This window comes from Tripterygium wilfordii, chromosome 22 (assembly GCF_013401445.1).
Source record: "Tripterygium wilfordii isolate XIE 37 chromosome 22, ASM1340144v1, whole genome shotgun sequence".
In the NCBI taxonomy this organism is placed as follows: Eukaryota; Viridiplantae; Streptophyta; class Magnoliopsida; order Celastrales; family Celastraceae; genus Tripterygium; species Tripterygium wilfordii.
Genome location: NC_052253.1, coordinates 3,076,271 through 3,097,812, shown reverse-complemented (window position 1 = coordinate 3,097,812; position 21,542 = coordinate 3,076,271). Strand labels below are relative to the sequence as shown.

The 21,542-nt window shown below is 36.3% G+C and overlaps 3 protein-coding genes across 4 annotated transcripts; 1 reads left to right on the top strand and 2 right to left on the bottom strand.

Annotated features, from left to right (window-relative positions):
• Positions 1–6,227: 6,227 nt before the first annotated feature.
• LOC119991255 (transcription factor MYB124) lies at positions 6,228–12,235 on the top strand. Its single transcript, XM_038837555.1, has 12 exons — positions 6,228–6,763; positions 6,876–6,922; positions 7,066–7,122; positions 7,217–7,289; positions 7,579–7,634; positions 7,727–7,906; positions 8,014–8,198; positions 8,288–8,436; positions 8,802–8,944; positions 9,031–9,242; positions 9,490–9,638; positions 11,470–12,235. The coding sequence occupies exons 1-12, from the start codon at positions 6,677–6,679 to the stop codon at positions 11,578–11,580; spliced, it is 1,449 nt and encodes a 482-aa protein (XP_038693483.1). The 5' UTR covers positions 6,228–6,676; the 3' UTR covers positions 11,581–12,235.
• A 745-nt stretch (positions 12,236–12,980) lies between these two features.
• On the bottom strand, positions 12,981–15,882 carry LOC119991256 (SNF1-related protein kinase regulatory subunit gamma-1-like). The gene is made up of 6 exons (XM_038837556.1): positions 15,463–15,882; positions 14,792–14,965; positions 14,241–14,683; positions 13,838–14,104; positions 13,585–13,757; positions 12,981–13,497 (listed from the first exon to the last, which is right to left on the bottom strand). Exons 1-6 carry the CDS (start codon positions 15,527–15,529, stop codon positions 13,215–13,217), a joined length of 1,407 nt encoding a protein of 468 aa, XP_038693484.1. The 5' UTR covers positions 15,530–15,882; the 3' UTR covers positions 12,981–13,214.
• A 963-nt stretch (positions 15,883–16,845) lies between these two features.
• Positions 16,846–21,542, bottom strand: LOC119990705 (single-stranded DNA-binding protein WHY1, chloroplastic). Of its 2 annotated transcripts, none has more exons than XR_005466078.1 (7): positions 21,225–21,542; positions 20,997–21,097; positions 20,767–20,859; positions 19,624–19,718; positions 18,474–18,504; positions 17,912–18,000; positions 16,846–17,278 (listed from the first exon to the last, which is right to left on the bottom strand). XR_005466078.1 is itself a non-coding variant. In XM_038836765.1 (7 exons), exons 1-7 carry the CDS (start codon positions 21,466–21,468, stop codon positions 17,159–17,161), a joined length of 816 nt encoding a protein of 271 aa, XP_038692693.1. In that variant the 5' UTR covers positions 21,469–21,540; the 3' UTR covers positions 16,846–17,158. The 2 variants fall into 2 exon arrangements, 1 of the variants encoding a protein (XP_038692693.1); XM_038836765.1 differs by having other exon boundaries at positions 18,431–18,504; positions 21,225–21,540.

The following is a 21,542-nucleotide window of genomic DNA, read 5'->3' as shown; positions in this document are numbered from 1 at the left end:
TATTGACTAAGTTCAATTATATCTTTGACCAAATTGTCACTAAATTAAGCGGGCAATGTATAGTGGCGGCAAGTGCCACATTCGCTAACCCTAATCCACATTTTCTTTTGCAATAGAGAAGCTTCTATACGCCTCTACCATATAATTAGTGAAGGAGTTTTTATCTCTCCCGGGCCGCCAAATCATATGGATTCTAAATATCCTAAGTTCGATTCTCAATAGAAGTAATATTAAGGTGGTCATGTGCTAGGTTTTGCTCAACTTATATTGTCGTCAGGTGAAAAACTTCTGAATACGTGGATTTGATGACCTGAGTTTAGCTAGGTACATATCAAAACCTTGTATGGTATGTATATATGAAGAGGTATATATACAAGGGGAGGGCATAGGATTCCCAAATTCGTTTTTTTTCTTTATAATATGAGGGAGCGTGCCTTGTAGAAAAGATGGGACGAGAAAGCTTAAAAAGGGTGGCTCTAGTATCAAAAGAGAGAGCTCACATTAGTTGTAGGAATCCCAAGCAAAGTGAGCCCCAACATTCACACACACATATATATATAAAGTTACATTTACATTAAAAAGTTTAAGAAAAAAACAAACAAATATACATATGCCACAATGCTTTTGGTTCCACACGTGGGGCCTTTATTCCTCTATTTCCCTTTTTTATTTTTACATTTGTTGAAGGAATATTTTCCCACTCAATCAGAATAAACTTTCTCATTTCATAAAAGAGAAAATAAAAAGGAAAATTGAAAGACCAACATTGTATTGTATGCTTAGTTATAATTCTAACTCAACTACTATGCACATTGAATCACTAGTTGGAGTGATAGGGATGGTATATAACTATGTATCACCTTAGTGATCAGGGTTTGAACCCGCCTCTCCCGTTTCGAGAAAAAAAAAACTCAACTACCATGTAAGGCTCCGTTTATTTCAAGGAAAAAAAAAGTTATATTTTAAAAAATGCTCATGATTTTAGTTGCTTGTTAGACTAAAAAAATTGTACTTATATTACTTTTGAAAAAGTGGGAGGAAATGCAACCCTAATTTTAAAGATGAAAGTGCAAGGAAATAGTAAGAATAACCAAAAGACAAGATGAAAAAGTGTAATGTACTATTTCCTTTAAATTTGTTGATTAATTTTTATTTTTTTTCTTCAACATCACACTTTATTTGTAGGGTAAAACAATCTCTCTTTTTCAGTCTTCTTTTTTTCGACCTTCTTTGTCTTCTTTTATGATAATTTTCCAACTCAATTTCGCTTAAAAGAGATAATCATAAATTGAATTTGGGTCCCTTGGAACGAAAAGTAGGGATTGCTTTTCTCCCAAAACATGGCCTATCAAGTTAAAAAACAAAAAATCAAAAGGGGAGATTGCACAAACAACAAGACAAATTAATACGTGCTTAGGAAGAAAATTTAACCAAATATATAGGGTTTGCATTGTATTCTATTGAAAAGCTAGTTCACCAGATAAAGTTGGTTCCAGACAAATTGCTTTCCTTTCCGAAAAATAGTAAAGCCGGTTGATCGGTAAAACTCGTCATATGTGTGTATCTTTACGAATAGTTTATAAATAGAAGAATAATGCTTGAGGCCTTCAAAATACGAAAAAAGATAAACGTCGGTGATCTCAATTTCTGAGGTGTATGGACGAAAATTAAAGTGTATGTGATGAGCTCCACATGTGTTGTTATTTTATTTGGGATTAAGATTCTGGGCATGATTATTCCGTGATAATCCTATCAACATGTACTTTAAATACTGTCCATACACATTAACAACTGACATCTTAGTTGCTGAGTTGTCTACCACTACTGTTAAAAATATGACCCTCATTTGATCCTCAGTCAATGTACTCTAGTTTAAGAAAAGAATAATAACTCGAGGAACATAGTGTATTAGCTCATTCAAAATCAAAGTAACTTTCAACTCATAAATGGAAAAAAATGAAATAGGAGAAGTACCAGGCTTAAATTAAGGATACACGTGGCTTAAAGTAACAAAACAAATTCGGATTTTTTGATAGATTGGACGGTGTTAGAATGTCAATAGGCTTTGAATTTATTAATCTTTCTCTCTTTTTCTTTACATGTTAGGTTTTGCTTTGACTATTAATTCCTTTATACATGCATTTGCAATTCTCTTATCCCACACATATCAGAAAATTACTAGGTATATCATGGGTGGCTTGATTTAAAGATGATTAATTGAGATTTTCATGATTATAGGCCAATAATCAAAACCAACTTTATAAATGTCATAAATCCATACTTCCATACAATTAATTATATTGTCCGCTTTGGGTTGTCCGGTTCCCACGGATACATTAGGCCCCGTACGATTTTGTTTCTCACAAACTCATCAAGTGGGTCAAGACCTAATTCACTTAAACTTGAAAAAATGCCTAGGTAATTATAAAGGGATGGACTTATCCTTATAAGAAGGAATAAACCACGTATCACTTCCGAGGTGGGATAACAATAATAATAAACCAAATTAATCAGATAGTTAACATCCTCGCAACAATCAAAATGAGCTAGAGCATACCAATAAGCAATCCAAAGATAAGACTAAAAGCACAAGGCGTGTTATGATAAGGTCATTGAATATTTAGTGTCTAACCATCATTCTTATACTCCCTTTTTGTTGATAATGGGAGCGCAAATAAAAGGCTACCCCGCGTCTTCTTTATTTTTCCCTACTAGAATTTCTCAGAGAGAGTTAAAACAAAAAAGAAAGAAAATTAAAGATAAAGAGGAAGAGGGAGAGCCTTTGTTTTAGACACACTTGCTCGTTTGTAATTGATAGATGGGGGTGGCCGCTCTTGTGGCATGATGAGTTTGTGACTTGAAAAATAAAAGATGGTGATGAAGGGAAAAATTAATAAGACCCACCACCCCCACCACTATATAATCAAAAATATCAATCTCTTTGGGAACTTGGGCCACTACTTCACCAACATTATCATACCTAACACCTTTGCATTCCACTCATGAATATATAAATTCTTGATTTTAATTAATCCCCCCCCCCTCCTCTCTAGTATAGCTCTAGTATTATTGCATGTTTTGGGCACTGTTGCATTACTCATCATTTGGAAGAAGGTTTCATTCTCTAGGCTTGGCTCATTTAACGATTGTTAAGCTACTCTTCTTAGTGTAACATCTCTCAACACCTCTCAACAGTCAACCTTGTCAGAAAATGCATGCACACCCCAAACAACTAATTATATTATCCGCTTTAGGTTTACCGATTCTCGTGAGTCCTTCTTATAAAGAAGGAAGAACCCTCATATCTTTTTGATGTGAGATTTGTTTCCAACCCAATTCTCAAGAGGTATTACAAGAAACAAGAAATATTTAATCAAAGGCAATTCATTCTTAAGCTTATTTGAATTGATTGTGCGTGGCAAATGTTGTGAGGCCAGCCAGTCAAAATATTCTCGCAAAGTACATGTACATAAGGCTGCTCATTGGAGAATATATATATATCAATCAAGGTTACTCCTTTTTTGTTAGGGACCCGTTAGCAGGAACCTATAGCTTCTATCTTTGGATTTACAATATCTGCAAACTTCTTCAAATGCCTCCTCGATCCTATCGAGTTGTATTAAAACATTGTCCACTTGCACTAACATATATAATATATAATATATATATATATTTGTATCCCCTACGTGGATTTAACCTTAGTGATGGACTATTTTTTAGATCTTAAATCAAATCAAAGTAAATCGTTATATTTTGAAATGAAAAATATCACATATAAATTTAGTCCAGATAAATTTATCTATAGTGCATAAAATCTATTTATCTACAAAACATATAATTTATCTGCAATGTTTATAATTTATTTACAGAATATATAATTTATGTGCATAGTATATAATTTATGTGCATAAAACTAATTATCTACAGAGCATATAATTTATCTGCGTTGTATATAATTTATTTACATTATAAATTTAGTGTAGATAAATTTTAGTACATACTAACTATAACAAAACTATAATGCAATCACACCGACTGAGGTCAAAAAATATTTAATTGTTGAAATTTAGGAGTAAAACGATGGGTTGGGATGATATGATCAATAAAAAAGATATTTTAAATAATCCATTCTTAACGGCAAAAATCTTATCCACTGGATCTTAAAAACTCGGGACTTATTGGAATAAAAATTTAATTTAAGAAATCTATTGCTAATTAACCCATATTTATTTAATGTTATTGAAAGTCTAATTTTGAAGAGACTTAAAGAAAGGAGGAGCCTTTTGCTCGGGGTCGGACTTTATAGGGGTCCTCTTGCTCTTTGATGGCTGCTTGTGGGACAAATATCACCGACCCTCCCTCTTTATATTATAGTCTAATCCTGTCTGTCCTTACTCTTTTTTACAATTCCACATTTTTTTTATTCCCGGCCGCATCATCTCCAAAAAAAAATGTGCTTCTCTACATCTATCTATCTGTATGTGTGTATATAAATATATATGTGTGTTTGTGTGTGTGTGTGTATATATATATATATTCTTGTCTTAAGATAGGATCACATCAATCATGAATTGATTGATCTATGTTGCATACACGTACGTATACTCTCATGAGTGTACGTACTTAATTTACATGTTTGAAATATATCAGGTATATTAATCGCTATCCTTTGGGTGCGGACAATAGTTACAAACTATGTGTATAACACAGTCTCTGAAAAATTCATATGCAGTGAAATCAACAATTAATACTCAAGGACAATTCATACTTTCCTTTGTTTTTATTGGTTATGATACATCGTTTGTACATTAATTACTACAATGTTTAAAATTTTAAATTCGAAATTAACCATTTTTTTTTAATTACGATGATATATATATATATATATATATATATATATATATATATATGTATGTTCCGCTAGAAACCAAAGAAAAGAGAAGTGAAAAATGTGTGAAAGCAATAAAACCAGTTTATAAGAAGAGTGCAAGCATGTAGCACCATCCATGCCAAAACAAAAAAACTTTCAAAAAATTTCAAAGAATGAGATGATCTCTCACTTGCACGCACTAGCAAATACGCGTGACATGTCAGAATTGCCCCACGACATTTGATCCAATTGGGATGGAGCCGCCTCTACATTCACAAACATACATGCATATATATATATATAAGAAAAAATGAAGCAGCTCAAATTGCATGATTGGCTGAAACGAAGAAATTGAAGACAAACGCATTGAATCGAAATGCAGAAAATATGAGTCTTGAGGCGTTAGGTCACGTACATCGTCATGCCCCTTTTTATAACAGTAATGTTTGAAAAAAAAACAACCAGAAACCCATCAACCAAAATGGGTGGTAATAATCAATCAAGCATGCCATTTTTGAATTTTTTTGTCATTTAAATACTTACACGCACGTGTCAACGTTTGTATCACCTAGTTGGTTACTGGTTTACAGAATAAATCTTCTCAATAATGCCTGTATATCATTTTTTTTTGGTTATAGAATAACTACCGAAGTTTTTCCTCTGTCAACAGGGTAAGTATCAGGTTGTGCCCCAATACTCGAAGACCCACTAGTAAACCACAACCCACTAGTAAGTCCTTACACGCATGTCGAACCCCACATGTAGGAGACCAACAAAAAATACGATGCTAGTTTGAATCAAACCTTTGGTGCAATCGGTTACCAACGAAGCTTCCTCTCAGTGGTTTGATAGAGAGATTGGTTGGTGTTTGTAGATCGTTCTTACCATTTGGATTTGCTACCAACTATTGTCTATTATGTATGTTTACAAAGTGATCCTACTATACTCCCAACTATCATCATTGTCACCAATGAGGGATGACTTGGTTGATAAGCGATTAAGTTAATCACATATGTGCTCAAAGTTTGATTCTTATTAAAAAATATTTCTGAATGTTATTTAAAAAAAAAACTATCATCATTGTCAATTTATTTTTTCAAGTGAGTCATTCATTAATACCACCACCACCCATATGTCATGGGTTTCAGCGTTATTTTTCAAACTCCCCTTCATACCCGCGCACTAAAGCAAGAATCCGTTGGTTTAAATTAATAATCTATTTATTTTTTTTCCTTATTTATAAAAAAAAAATACACAATAAAAACAAAGAGAGAGAAATAAAATAAATATATGTCATTCAAAAAAGTTGTAGAGAGAGAGAGACAACAGTAATAAGACAGATCATCATTCATCAACTACAACATATCTCCACAAGTTCCAATCTTTACACAAGTCTCTCTCTCTACCCCTTCTTCCCTTTAGATCTACGCTTTCTTTCTTTTTCTTCAATCGTATACATAGATATACATACAGGCTAATTTCCCGAATATCGAGATTGAAAGGGGGTGTCAAAGCATTGCCGTTTCAATCCAAAAATGGTATGGTCGAGCATTCATTCATCGTGATTCCCATTTGGGTCTCCTTCTCTCCCCTTTCATTGTGACTTTGAATAAGGGATCAAAGTTGCCTCTCAAAAGGTCAGAATCCAAAGCGATTGTAGCTGTTTACGGCGATAGAGTATTTGTGTAAAAATTAATTCAAAAGAGAGAGGGAACGAGTTTGGGGGTTCCTTTTTGGGATGATTTTTTTTGGTCTTATAAAGGGGAGGAGGAGCGGCTAAGAAAGACAGTTAGAAAGCAAATACAAATGCAGGAAACAAAGAATAAGAAGAATATTAGCAACGATGAATCAAACAAGAAGAAGGAGAGACACATAGTCACATGGACTCAGCAGGTGCCTACTCTTTCAACTCTCTGTTCTGTTCTCTGTTCTTGTTAACTTAATGGACTTGAAAGATCGTTATCTGAGGTGGGTTTTGTTCTTTCTTTCTTTCTGTTTATTGCAGGAGGATGATATACTGCGTGAGCAAATTAGCTTACATGGGACTGAAAAGTAAGAATTTTTTCTCTGTATTCATCTTTGGTTGCTGCTTTTTTCCTTCTTTTTTTCACTCTATTTGTTAAAGCACCAACTATGCTGCACTATATTGGATAAAATTGGGGTTTTTGATTCAAATCTTTTTGCACACTGCACAGTTGGACAATCATTGCCTCGAAATTCAAGGATAAGACAACAAGGCAGTGCAGGAGAAGGTAAATAGAAGGATAACTAGAATTGGTTTCATTTGCGGATTGTCAATAGGTTTTCTATACTTAATAGTTTCACCTCATGCCGATTCTTTTGCAGATGGTATACATACTTGAATTCTGATTTCAAGAAAGGGGGTTGGTCACCAGAGGAAGATATGCTCTTATGCGAGGTAATGTTTGATTTGAAACTGAAAGGATTCAGATTAGTTCAATAACATATTAAAATGACCAAAACCTTGATTTTTCAATAATTTGTTATATAATCATGTGCTTGGTAGCAGTAATTGCATCATTCTCGAAGAAACGAGTATTAATCTAAGTAGGCCAGACCTTTAACTTCTTGCTGCTGTGCTTGTCTCTCAAAAGTTGAACAGAAAACTCACTCTTACCACACTTCGGTTAAGATGTGATTAAGCCTATTGAGTGTATTTATGATCTGATTATTGAGGTGATTCGCAGGCTCAGAAGATATTTGGTAACAGATGGACTGAAATAGCGAAGGTGGTTTCAGGCAGGTATAACAATCTTTTCTCCTCCCACCTTCCGGGAAACCCAACAGATCGCCTTTTCTATTTGTAATCACATTTTCAATATGATACTTATGCAGAACTGATAATGCTGTGAAAAACCGGTTCTCCACCCTGTGCAAGAAGAGAGCAAAATATGAGGCCTTAGCAAAAGAGAACAAAACTTCCTTCATCAACCAAAATAACAAAAGAATTATCATCCATAATGGTTTCAACGCAGATGGAACACCGGATACCTCAGAACCCTTTAAGAAGATGAGGTAACATAGGTTATAGTTTTGTTTTCTTACAGATAGAATACATTGCAAACAAGATTGTCATTACGAGCGGTGCTTTATCCTGTAAAACTCATCTTTTGGGAATCCAGGAGGTCCCATATCTCTGATCACTCGGAAAACACCAACTTGACAGACAGATTACACAAGCGTAGTGGAACAACTGTGAGTCACCAGCCGAGACCTCCATTTGCAGTATTGGTAGAAAATTTCCACAATGTCAATGATATGGCAGCTCAGCATCCTGTAACCAATGTGAAGGAGGTCTCTCTTGATGGTAAAACCACCATAAACAAATATATTTATTTCGAAGAATATAGTTTCATCAAACTTCTTGTTGACCTTATCATTTTTTGCTCCCTTTAGTGGGCCAAAATAATAAGATCCACGGAACATATCTCAAAACGGATGACCCTAAGATAACTGCCTTGATGCAACAAGCAGAACTGCTCAGCTCACTAGCACTCAAAGTCAATGCAGAAAACACAGACCAGAGCTTGGAAAATGCTTGGAAGGTGAGCAAAGTAATATTATATAAGCTTTTGTGTTGCAGCTGCGTGTCAAGGAATGGCCAACTGCTAGATAAGCACCCATGGTTCACATACGGTGCTTGGCACTGGTTCAGTGTCCAACCATGAGAGGCCAATGGACTTCTCCCAACTTAAGCATATGCTTAAGCATAGCTACTGAACTTAATCTGTTTTCCTCTTATCCTTCGCCACGAGTAAAGCATTCCTATTGCCTGCAAAGAGAGTAGTAATGTTCATAAATAAAGCATACCATTTGTACTACCCACTCAAGAAGAGTGTAGACTGAGTTTGTTGAGGGAAAACAAAATCACATGTTCATGTCCTTGATATTTTGTATCATATGACTTCAGGTTCTCCAGGATTTTCTGAACCGAAGTAAAGAGAATGATATCGTACCATGTAGAGCCCTTGACTTTGATTTTCAAGTTGAAGAATTTAAAGAATTGTTAGAGGACTTCAGAAGTAGTAACGAGGGAAGTCAACCGCCTTGGAGGTAAACAAAATCAGGTGGAATAGTATTTATATTGACGCCTATTAAACTCACCATATAATGTCTAAATGATGGTTGATGTGTTGTAGGCAACCTGAATTATACGAGGAATCTCCAGCCAGCTCTGAATACAGTACTGGGTCAACTTTAATGCCCCATTTAGACTGTGATAAGCCAGAACACGTTCAAGCTGAATTTCATCAGGATAGTGGAATTCACGTACAAGCATTTGCTACGGAAGAGCAAAATGTTCTGAATGAATGTGGGAAACAAGTGCTTTCTAAAGGAAACGCAGATCCAGGTGATGACACTTTATGTTGCATATGAAGTCTAGAAACAATTTCTTTTAGTCAGTTTAATCTACTTAATTGGAGATAGAGGTAATGCTGTTTCCATAAATTGAACCTCCGACCTCTAGGTTGCACCCCTACAACTTTACCACTGGGCCACATGCTCGCTATATTTTGAGAAACCACCCCAACTCTACTTAATTGGAGATAGAATTTTATGAAATTATATTTTTCAATGAAATTTCTGTTCTTTTGTAGTGGAGATATTTGCAGCTTGTGAAGAGCAAACAATGAATAACGAAGTTATCTCAGCGTTATCATGTCCAGAGTTCAGCTCCCCCCTTCAAGTTAACCCACTGTTCAGATCTTTAGCAGCAGGAATTCCCAGCCCACAATTTTCGGAAAGTGTAAGTCATCTTGAACATTGCTATTTATGATTGCAAATTCGTTTTCAGTGAAGTAGAGCCTGAACTTTAAACATTTTCAAGTTAGTAGCAAGCCATTGTTAGTAGTAGTAGTACTTGGGGAGAGTCCATCAAGCCTTTGATTCTACAAGCTATGGTTGAAATGCCTCTGAGCTAAACATTTTCTAGCCATGAGATGAGACAAGTAGGTAGGCATAGCACTTGGTTAACTGAGAAATCGAGCAAACAGGAGAAATAGCTGTAGAAATGCTTGAACTTGGAACCTTTCTAATACTGATAATAGCAAATAGTAGTAGTGAAATGAAGGAATAGCAAACTTGGTATAATCAGGTAATTAGCAGCATTGCGTTCACTCATTATCACTTAGGTTGAAGCAAAAAATTAAACCTTTATTAGGTATTGTGCATGTTGATTCTTAAAATTTATGTTAGTATCAAGTCTACTAGTTGTCCACTTGCACTAAATGGCAAAGTTGTAAGCCATTAACAGTGACAATAGTTGGAGGAGGCTCCATAGCAAACTGTAGAAGCAGCATGGGGTTTTAATCTTTTGGGAACAAGTAGTGGAAAAGGTAAACACCATCCGTGCACAAGGCTCCCGCAGTGGGCGGGGTTGGGGATAGAAAGATGTATGCTGACCTTATCTTTACATAATATGTGGAGAGACTGTTTCCAGGAATTGAACCTGGGACCTATAGGTTACATCTCTACAACTCTACCACTGAGGCACATGTTCGCCTGTGAGAACAAGCAGTGTGTAGATTTTTTTCTTTAATTTGGAACATCATGTAGTTATTCTTTCCCCTCTAAACCCACAAAAATATTATGCTTTCCCAAGATTAGTCACTTCAGGGTTAAAGAAAGTTGTGCAATTCTGGCTTTTGTAAACTAATAGAAAATTCTTAATTTAATTTCACACAAACAAAATATTTTGAGGAAATGATGTCCTCACTAGTGATAAATTTTGAAGAAAATTTAAAAGGAAGTGCACGCTGCTGTGCAACTTAAAGTAAATTAGGGCAAGTGCAGAAAGTTCTTTTAATTAACTTCACAGCAAAACTAAATGTTTCAAGGAAATGATGTTCTCAATAGGGACAAATTCTATAGACAAGTTACAAGTGCACTTTTTTTTTGCAACTTGGACTAAATAAGATCTAGTGCATCTTGTCGATCTGTGTTTCTATCAAACGTCTAGGGTATCTGGCAAACCACAACTCAAAATAAATTAGAGCCTCACTCTTTAATTTTTCTTATTTGTCTGAAACCTAGATACACAATTTCTGTCTAATTTTAGGTTTTGAGAATTGGATACCTGTATTGGTTGAGTACATATGAAATGACTTTTAAGAAGTAAAGATCCAATTCGTTTGCCAGATTAATCTGGTTGGTATTTATACTATAAAAGTGCAGAAAATTTCTGTAAGTCTTACTCCTAAGGTAACAACCTGCTACTTCTATATCATTATGATGGCCTACCCCATTTTTCTTTTTATATTTTTTTGAGCATGATGAGGTCAATAGGAGTCTGGATTGTTATGTTCCTTGAATTGGGTGCCAGTCAATGATCTCAGAAGGACTCGGGCAAAGGAAAATGCTTCAGATCTTGAAGCAGACCTGCCCATGTCCGTTATATTTTTCTCTCAAAAATATGCAATTATGCGTTATGTTTAAACTCATTCAGATGTTAACTAGAGCTGAAGACATATAGCTCTATGATTACCTGTTAGAGTTATTTCCTCAGCATTACTGTATTTACATTTACCCTTGAGTTCTGAGACTGATTTATATTTGGATTCTTTCCTCTTTTTTTTCAGGAGAGAAACTTCCTATTGAAAACACTAGGAATTGAATCTCCAACTGCCAACACAAGCATCAATCCTTCTCAACCCCCACCCTGCAAAAGAGCCCTCCTGCAAAGTCTATAACCAACCTCTCTAATATACCTTAAACACAGAACATGATCTACCCCATTACATCTTGTCTATTATAGCCTATACTGATTTGTTTATTCTCTCTTTCTAAATTTGTTTTCCAGAATTGCTGTTCTTATGGCCTGAAATTTTTAAGGCATGTCAAGACTGCATTCGAGAACCCTTGTCTAGAATGCTACGGCGCATTCTAGCATCTCAGTCAGATCAAAACACCGTGATCTGAGTTCTTCGTTTCTTCTTTTTCGCTAGTAAATCGATTCCCCGATTCTAACAGTATAGGCCCCCTTGCTTGTTAAAGTGTGTCAATCTTTCTTTTTTTGGCGTGATTCGGTTTCAGAAATTCCTTCTCGGGATCTAGTTTTTGGCCTTTGATTTTGATCAGTTGTACAGAACTTGCTACATAAATCCTAGTCAGAGTGTAACTATACATTGGCAGCTCGCCTATTATGTGATAAAGGAAACAGAGAAGAAAAGTAAAGGAGGATTAACCAGCTGATTGGTTTCTCAGTTGTTGCTTTTGAGTGTGAAATGGTATAGAATAATTTTTTTGGTTCTTTTATTTATTTTTCCCCTCTTCTCAGGTTTCACTATATTGTAACATTTTACGATTGGAGTGGAAACTTAATTATGGTTTTGGTGTGCATCTGTATTTTCTCCTCTCCTCTCTTTCAGTGCATTTATAGATATAAGAAAAGCAAAATCCAGAAGGAAATGTCACAACTCACAATTCTACAGATGAAACTTCAAAACACCAAGAAATGCCATTGGAATTTCTTCAAACATATAAACAGAAATTTTTTTTTTCTGCCATATTAAGAGTAAGAAATGAAGAAATAGAAAGGAATCACTTACATAGAATTTAAAAAGAACAGCCTATCTGGGTATGGCACCAAAGGAAGCCAGCCTTCCTGCTCTCTCCATTCTCTGTTTCTATATCTGACTCTTCTGAGTTTAAGACTGACAATCTCAGTGGCGTTAAAGGGAAGAAGGGTGGGTGAAGGGTAATGGGGTATTTGAGAAGGTTAAATCCATCATCAATGGTGGTGGAAGACAAGTGCAATCATTGCCATGCCAAAAGGAAAAAATTGATTTAAAGAAGCGGAGGGAACCTCATACAAAATAAAGTGCACTCATGAGCTGTTACTTTTCTCCCCTAATCAAAGTTGGCTTGAGCAGGATTTTGCCATTGCTCAAGCATACAATTGTTAAAGTGCATAGTTGAATTCTTTTGGTATACTCACATTAACACAAGTGAAACTAGGATTTAAAGTCAGGTAGTGTTTGTATCAAAAGTGACCTCTACTCACTTAATGACACGTGACAACATGAAGTCCATCCATGGCCATTCTTCGTTTTATAATCTCGCCGTTAGGGTTTCTAAATTGCTAAGCTACTAACGCAACGTTAAGTGTAACATTTGCTATTATGAAATGTAATGAGTTTAAACCCTTTTCCTCATGAGACTCCACATACGGTTTCCCAACAAGTGACTTGGTACATCAGAAGGTGGACAGATGTAGAAAGGACTAGCCAGAGGATTGACAAAACTGTCTGGACTTAATACAGTTGGAGTTGCATAGAAATGAATTACATATGCATTATATTTCATAGAACAGCTATAACCATTTTCACTGATTCAGCATTTCCTTCACAGAAAAGCCAAAGTAGTTATCAAAATGGTTGGGAGGCTCGAATATGAAACAAGAGATCACATCTCTCAGGGTAATGACGCCTTTAACTTCATCTTCCTCATCATCTACAACATAGATCCTGTGAACTGAGTTTGTTGCAAGACTGTGGATTACACTGCCAAGATTTGAGTCCGCCTTGCATGTAATTGGTGATTTTATTTTACCACTTTCTTGGGTTGTTGAGATGACAGTATTCATGAAATCCATCACAGTAATTTGTCTGCGAGGAAGAAGAAGAGAAATGTGATAAAGATAATGATAAAACGATATAAGCTACAAAGGGTAAGGATTAGCCCTTTTACCCCACCTCAAATTGGAGAAAAGTTCAGGTTTCAGCAGCAAGTGTCGGATGTCTTTGATACTCAACTTCCCGACGATCTTCTTCGACGACCCTTCCACTATTGGAAGACCACCAATTTGGTTTTCTTTCATTAGCTTGAAAGCTTCCAGAATCAGTTCATTGCTCTGGATGCTGATCAACTGGCAAAGCAGAAAAAGAACATGTTTGAAAATCTTGATGTTGGATGGCCAGAAAAAAATACTTACCATCAGTATTCAACCTCATTAGAAGACATGAAAGGAAGTCCTAGTTCAGATATTGGACTTGAAGCGATGCAGTCAAACCAATCCCTTCCTCTGCATTCTTCGAGTCCCTGAACGACTGCAGATTGTGTTATAAAGTTCTTCATTTCTGGCTTCCCTGATTCTATCACTGGTACATTTCTCAGCCTATACTTTGAGAGCAATAGTAGAACGCTCAGCATAGAACTGTCCGTTGCAACTGGGAGGAAAGGAGCCCAGCGATAGGATTTAAGTATTGACCTCACCTGCAACAAAGCAGACGTTATAGATACATTTAGAAGAAGAAAGCGGAGCAATAGAGTTCCCCATTTTATATATCATTTAGAAGATGAAAACAGAATGTTAACTTGAGGTTTCTCTTGCATATACAGATATACTTACTGTGGTTGATTTAAAGGGTTCTTCTTGAACGATGACCTTGTAAAAATCCTTGCCCAAGTCATCAGCAGCTGTGGGAGCATCTTTTCCAACCCCTTTATCCACAGACATACCACCTGCAACGGCTGCCCCGACTGCTGCAACGGTTAGCCCAGCAACTGCTGCAGGACCAGTAGCACCTAAGGCTAGTGCTCCAAGAGCACCTACAGCTCCAGCACCGACACCAGCAGCTGTTGCAGAACCAGCTGATAAGGCAACTGCTGCAAGTTCTGCACTCTCCAATACCCAGAGAATGATGGCCGAGTAATCTATGATTCCCAAGTACCTGTCCCTCCAATCCAAACTAGTCTTTGCATCTGGGTTTTGCACAGGAGCAGACATGATGTTGCATTCAGACAGGATCCTAACAGCATCTGCTATGGTTGTCTCTGCTGAAATTTCAATAACTGGAAAACTAACGTGACCATTGTTAGGAATTTGATTATATTTTCTTCAAACTCAGATAAGGTGAATGAGCATACAAGGCAATTAAATCAAGAAGCTATTTCCATCACCTTTGCCGCTGGGTACCAGTGGGAAAGATGAAACAGGAATCGCAGTGAATGCAGCCGTTAGAGTCTCCTGTAGTGAACGTGGTAATTTCTTCCTTGACTGAATGATTTCAAAATATGCATCATTGCTTGTAAGTTTTGAAGTTTCCTTGACCATTTGTGCTTGTGAGGCCATTTCTGCACAAAACCAATACCAAAAAACATACAAAAAATCATAAAAGAGGCTACCATTCCTTCATGGCAAGGGACTTTCAATGCATCTGATTTGGGTGTTAGCGATTTCTGAACCCTATGAATGTTAAGATTCAGTTTTGGATAATCTGTCATCAGATATCGATATTTGCACCATACCCATGTGATTAATACTTCAATGGATTCTGTTTAAAGCATAGTTGGAAAGTTTACCCCATTAAAACATTTTTTTAGAAAAGTTTCCTGATCTAAATTTTAGAAAGAGCAAACGTATAGCCTCTTAGTTCATCCTCCAATTGTTGCCATGAACAACAGCATAAATCTTCAGAGAAAACACAAAAGGAAAAGTTGATAGCGTCATTTTCTACCAAATTTGTACACTATATTGAGAAGTAAAGAAGCAATAACTTATTCGATAGATGTTAAGAGTATTTATAAATATTGAAAATGTTCAATTGAATGAAGGATTGAAGATGACATACCTGAGAGGGACATTGTTGTGGACAGAACGGAAATGATTTTCTTCTCCGCTGAGCTTTCTGTGTTCATTCTCTTGCAAGAGAAGAGTTAGTTATTCTCTTCCTAAATGCATGGATCCTTTCTTTGCCACGTGTAGGTCATGAATGCATGGCAGCTTTTTAGACGGCCACGCATGCATATATATATATATGCTCTTTTTAGGGATTGGGGGCTGGAATGGTATTTGGTGAAATTGTTTGGAATTTTTTAGATCTTGACCGTTGGTTCAATCGTATGGTCAGGGTGGACAACTCAACACGGCAAAATTACGTCTTTGTCCATCGTTTAACCCTTCTTTTTTCATCTTGCACCTCCGGATCTCCTCTCCTGTGCAACCCCCCATCAAGAATAACCCAAATCTAGAGAAAAAGAAGTGTTATAGAGAAAAACCATGAAACTGGAAGGAAAAGAAAATCAAAGATCAAGCTGAGAATTAACAACTATAGCCAACAAAAGAACTGGGCTTTCATGCTGATACAGAAGGTCCAAAGAGACCTTCAATGGTGTATAAACTGTTTTAAACTGTTCCACGCTAGAGAAAAATTACTAGGTGGAAACCAAATCCCAAATTGAGGCGGGAAAAACCCATTAACGCCATGACGAAACATTGAGAATAGGGACCTCGATCTGTTTGTTGTGATTCGACAAACAAGTTTATTGGTCGAATCAGCGGAACTGAAATGGGTCGTTGTCGATCTGCTTGGTCGGTTGGGTCGTCGTCCATGAGGAGTGGTCGGGCTTGTAATAGTGGTCGCCGTCTCCGTCGCCGGTGAGAGGAGTCGTCGCTTGTGTTGATATATTGGGGAGAAAAATCCCTCTCTGGTTTAAGAAATTGATTTAATGATGTTAAATCTCATCCATCAGATAAAGGGATGGCTGAGATTTAAAACATTCCAAACAATTTCACCAAATACCATTCCAGCCCCCATTCCATCGTGATGGGCACAGGTGAAAAATAAACAAATAAAAAAGAGTTGAAATATATATAGATAAAAAATAATACTCAAGACCTTAAGTAGATCGTACATGTATATTTATAATATAATCAATGATTATTTCCAATGTCACATGCCACATAAATTTGAGAATAAAATATGAACTATATTTTGAGAGTTCTATAACAATACTCATAAAACGAAAATGATAAAGATCTTAAAAGTTGATACCTTAGTTTTATCCCAACTGTTCAGTTGAACGTACAATATTTAAATGAATTCATAGACTCCATATATCCCACATAATGCACATGAAATTATGTACATACAACTTAACAGGTGGAATAACTATCATACCAACTATAAAGATCTCTATCATTACAGCTCATAAAAAAAAGGTTGCACCCTAGCTCATCAGAAGTCTGATTTTATTTGTCAAGAAAGAGAAATTAAAGAAGCAATCAAAAAGATATAACTAATAGTATTTCTGCCACTAAGACAAGTATGTGCCGGCTTTTAAACATACAAATATGATCAATAAATATGATGCTACAAACCAGGGGGCATTTGCTTCAATCTGTCTTCCCTATTTAGCAACAAAATTATGAAACACAGAAAATTGCCAAAATTGTCGGGTGAATTTCTCTGATAAAAGGCACTGGTTCTGCTACAATTTGAAAAGCTGCAAAGATCAAAAGCCCATCATTTGCACCAAGTAGTGCCTCTACTTGCTCCATTCATAGTCTCCTCCATACTTGGGATTGGCATTATTTAAGCGGCTGGAATCTTCTACTTTTATGGAACTTGCAAATGCATGCCAGCCCATAATGTATGGCAAGATAAACTGCAGAGAACACAGACCAGAACACAATGAGAGTTGAAATACTTACATGTAGAATCCACATTTTATAAATGAGATTAGTACCAAGCTACATGCCAGGAAGACCAGATTGACTCCAAATTAATTCACCAGGATTGGGTATAAGGATTTCTCAACAAAATTTATTTTGCAGCCCTCACATAAGGCGGACCTCGCTATTCAAACATCCAAGGTGATCATAAATTTCCACAGAAGTAATTCATATAAAAGGCAGGTGAAGACGTGAAGTAGTCCAGCCAGAGAATTTTCATGACATCAGATTCTTAACTTCTTAAAGGGCCAATGCTTGACAAATTTAGACCCAAGTCATCCAATTTTTATGTGGATTGGCTAATTAGGATTTGTCTCGCTTTCTCCATTCACTCTCCATGGCCCTGAAGATCCATTCCTAGGGTCGGCTGAAGGTATCAATAAACGCAACTCAGCTGGTTATATCACATCTCGTTATCTTAATCCTTTTACATTTTTAATCATGTAATTTTTTTCAACATTGTAGGATAATTTTCCAAATGTTAATGAAAAAAAGACTGGTATGCTACGGAACAAGGGGGGAGAGAGAGAGAGAGAGAGAGAGAGAGAGAGAGAGAGAGATCATACATTGAAAGCCGAGATGAGGACTGCAAACTCTGCTCTGGTAACAGGAATATAAATGCTCTCATCTACATTCAAAAGTTTGTTCTGAACACCTATATGCCACAGAGCAATAAGAAAGGCAACTTCAATGCATGCTATAGAGAAACCACGAAAAAATCAGAGAAATTTTTTAATAAATAAAATAAACTTAAAGTCGTCAAAAGTTCCAAAGAAATAACTTGAGTTGACCTACCAAGAACAATTTGAACCCCTATATTCACCAGGATATCATGCATGTAATGACAAAGAAACAATAAATAGCAGACATTTATGGGGACAGCAAATGGGCAAAACTTTGAACAAAGCAAAGATGCTGCAACGATAATATACCACCAGAGCAAGAAGAATTTGATATTGAATTACTTCATCAACAGGAAACTAATAAATGCTGCGTCAGAATCACATAAATGGCATCACGACCCAAATAGTATACGAAAATCTACCCTAGTCTACCATAATGAGTTCAAGGGAATAGATAATCACTGAGGTTGAAGAAGTGGCCAGAGCCATCTGGAAGTGGCTCTACCTTCAACACCTTCCTGACCTTTCCTTCTTCACTACAAAAGATAACAATTACACATTAGTATTTTATTGTTGAAAGACAATATTTATAACTTTCAGCATTGGCTTCTATAATTAATAGTATGCATCAGTGCAAGAGTCAAACAGCACACCATCAACTTTTGCAAGTGCATATGACTATGAGTGTCAATGTAGCATGGGTATGGAACTTAATCTTAGTAGAGATCAGTTTCAAAGGATGCAAAGCTTCTTGGGATTTTGTCTCAAAAAAAAAATTGTGCATTCTAACAAATAGATTAATTACCGATTCAATGGTAAAGATACGTGGCATAATCAGCTCAAATGCTTGGCAATAATAGCTCAAGTAGATAGGAATAAGCTTCAATGCAAATTAGCTTTATCAAGTACTATTCATACTAGGGCATCCTGCTCAATAGAATTAACATCTGAACATCTATAACCAAGGCTGCATTTGTTTCGCACACAGTAACTTAGATTCTCAGCAACAATAACTTGATATTTAGCAGGCAAGAAACATCAACTTCTAAGGATGATAATTTAATAGTTGCAGTCAGGGACAAATGATCATCAGCACAAGTTGTAGTGTTTGGTTAACGATTCGTGAATTCCTAGTAATGGTCATTGATGAGTGCCCTAGTGATATGTGATTGCCAGCAATGGTCATGAATAGGGGCCAGCTGAAACTAGCATCGGTCAGCTGAAACACCGAAAGCATGGCATGAATTTCTCTTCCTAAAAGGTATATTTTACAAAGTATCTAATTTGGATAGTTGTGAAATCTTCCAACATACGTCCACGAAAACATGCAGAGGATTTTAGATGAACACTAATGTTACAAGGAATCCCTCCAACTGAATATACTTATCATCATCAACAACTCATCACAAACATTTTTGCTCCATGAATACATAAGAGGAGCTACTTTTTCCCCTTTGCAATATAGTTTAAGAAAGTTCAAGGTGATAAAGACGTTATATTCATAATACTGGATAAAATCATAGACCAAATTTAAGGATAGATAAATCATGCAATGGTAAAAAGCAAAAGCAAAAAAAGATAGTCTGTAGAACCCACTTGAGAATGTTATATCTGCTCTGCATGTAAAAATAAGCAAAATGAAACATATGTAATACCTTTTCCCCTTATTCGGATCGTGAAAGAATTCACATGACTCTCTTGCACCAAGAGCTATTAGAGTTCCGATTTCCATCACGGACAGTGAGAATATCTGGAGACGATCAAAATCAGTCATCAATGCATCCAAAATGTTATAGGAACAGCATGGAAACACAAACAATAATTTATCATGTTCTTAGGACCATTATCCTAGTCATACATGCAAACATATTCCTTCCATAAATTACAAGTGACGTTACAGCAATGAACGTGCCACCATAGTTACCCAGAAATTATAGTTAAACTTTCACAGAGTTATAAGTCTTTTTGAATGGCCATAGAGTTATAAGTCTTATTCACCTCTTGATAGTGGAGAAGGTGCCAAGTGATCAAGTATCACTCCAAAGAGAGAAAGTAGCATTGACACAAAGGTGGGAAAATAAATTAAAATAAACACAAGTAGTTATGCAAAGGAATGTTCAAGCCATAGATATTATGGTTTGCCAGATAGATATTTCACTGTTCAACACAATGGTTCGACCATTCAGCAAGTTCACTAATAGAGTTATGGGCTTTGTCGAATTCCAAATTGTGAAGATGAGTTGAACAAAAAGAAAAGGCTAGAGTGGACCGCAAATTCAGTAATCTGAACCAAACCACAAAAATGAAGCTTTCAATCTATTGGCAGAAATTTCAACTATGAAATGAAAAATTTCTGCCACAGATTTCGCTACTCAACAGTCAATTCAATCGAGCCCATTCATAAAACTTTTAGTCAATCGTAAAAATCTTTGCCATTTCATAACATCACATAACAGCCTCCAAAGTTCTACCTGCATCCTCTTCCTAAACCAAGCAATGAAAATTTAAACTATTTCACCCGTATATTGCTATGCTAAAACCTGCAAAGTAATATCATTTGAAAGCATAAAGTCTTATTCACTTGCAAATTTGAATGAGAGCTATGTTATCTAACTGACAAATGGAACAACAACAAAATTCAGTGGTAAAGGTCTCTTTTAAGTCAATCACATTACACATTGAATGTTTAGCAAATTGCAACATGATCTAAATGATTGCTACAGTAATCATTATTTCTATTAAACTACTAAAGTATTTGAACTCTCCAAGCTCTCCAAAACCAGGGGAGCATAAGTTACCTGTTTTCTGCCCCAATCGTATGTACGAACACCTGCTGCTGGAGCGAACTGTAGCAATACATAACCATCTCTAGATAACTTAAATACACCTGACTGCAAAAGAATCCAAGATGAAAAAAACAACAGTAACCACCCACCTAAGCCCAAAGAACTCAGTTAAACAAAACCACTGCACAAACTGAACAACAGCGTTCTTACAATGAACAGAAAAAAACTTCAATCAAACATACATCTAAAGCCAGGAACTCAGGCGCCTTTGGCTCCACAGTAAGAGCAGCCTTCCCTTTGTATATGGAGTGACCCACAAAAACCTTAGACGGCAGCCCACCCACTACAAGTTTACACGAAAAAAACGAAACTCCATTAGCACACTATATAGAGAAATTACCCAGAACCTATCTTATCAAGGAAATAAAACAACTGGTTTTGCTCAAAAAGGAAATAAAACCACAAAGTACCTCCTGAGTTCGACTGTGGACGGGAAGCCTCGGCCGAAGTGGGGCGCGGGCGCAAGGTGGAGGAGAACTGCTGTTCTTGGTCGTAGTAGTCAGAATGGCGACACTTGACAGCAGGTTTATTGATTTTGGTGCAGAAGGATAAGTGCTGGATTTTGGAACCAAAAGGAGGAGTAGCTGAGGATTTGTAAGAGCGGAGAGGATTTGGGGTAGCGAGTCGGGGAGAGAGGATGTTGAGTCCCAACATTTTCTCTTTCTTCGCTGCTAATCCTTTCAATTTTCCGGTTTTCCCTTTTCACCGTCTTTCAGTTTCACTAATCA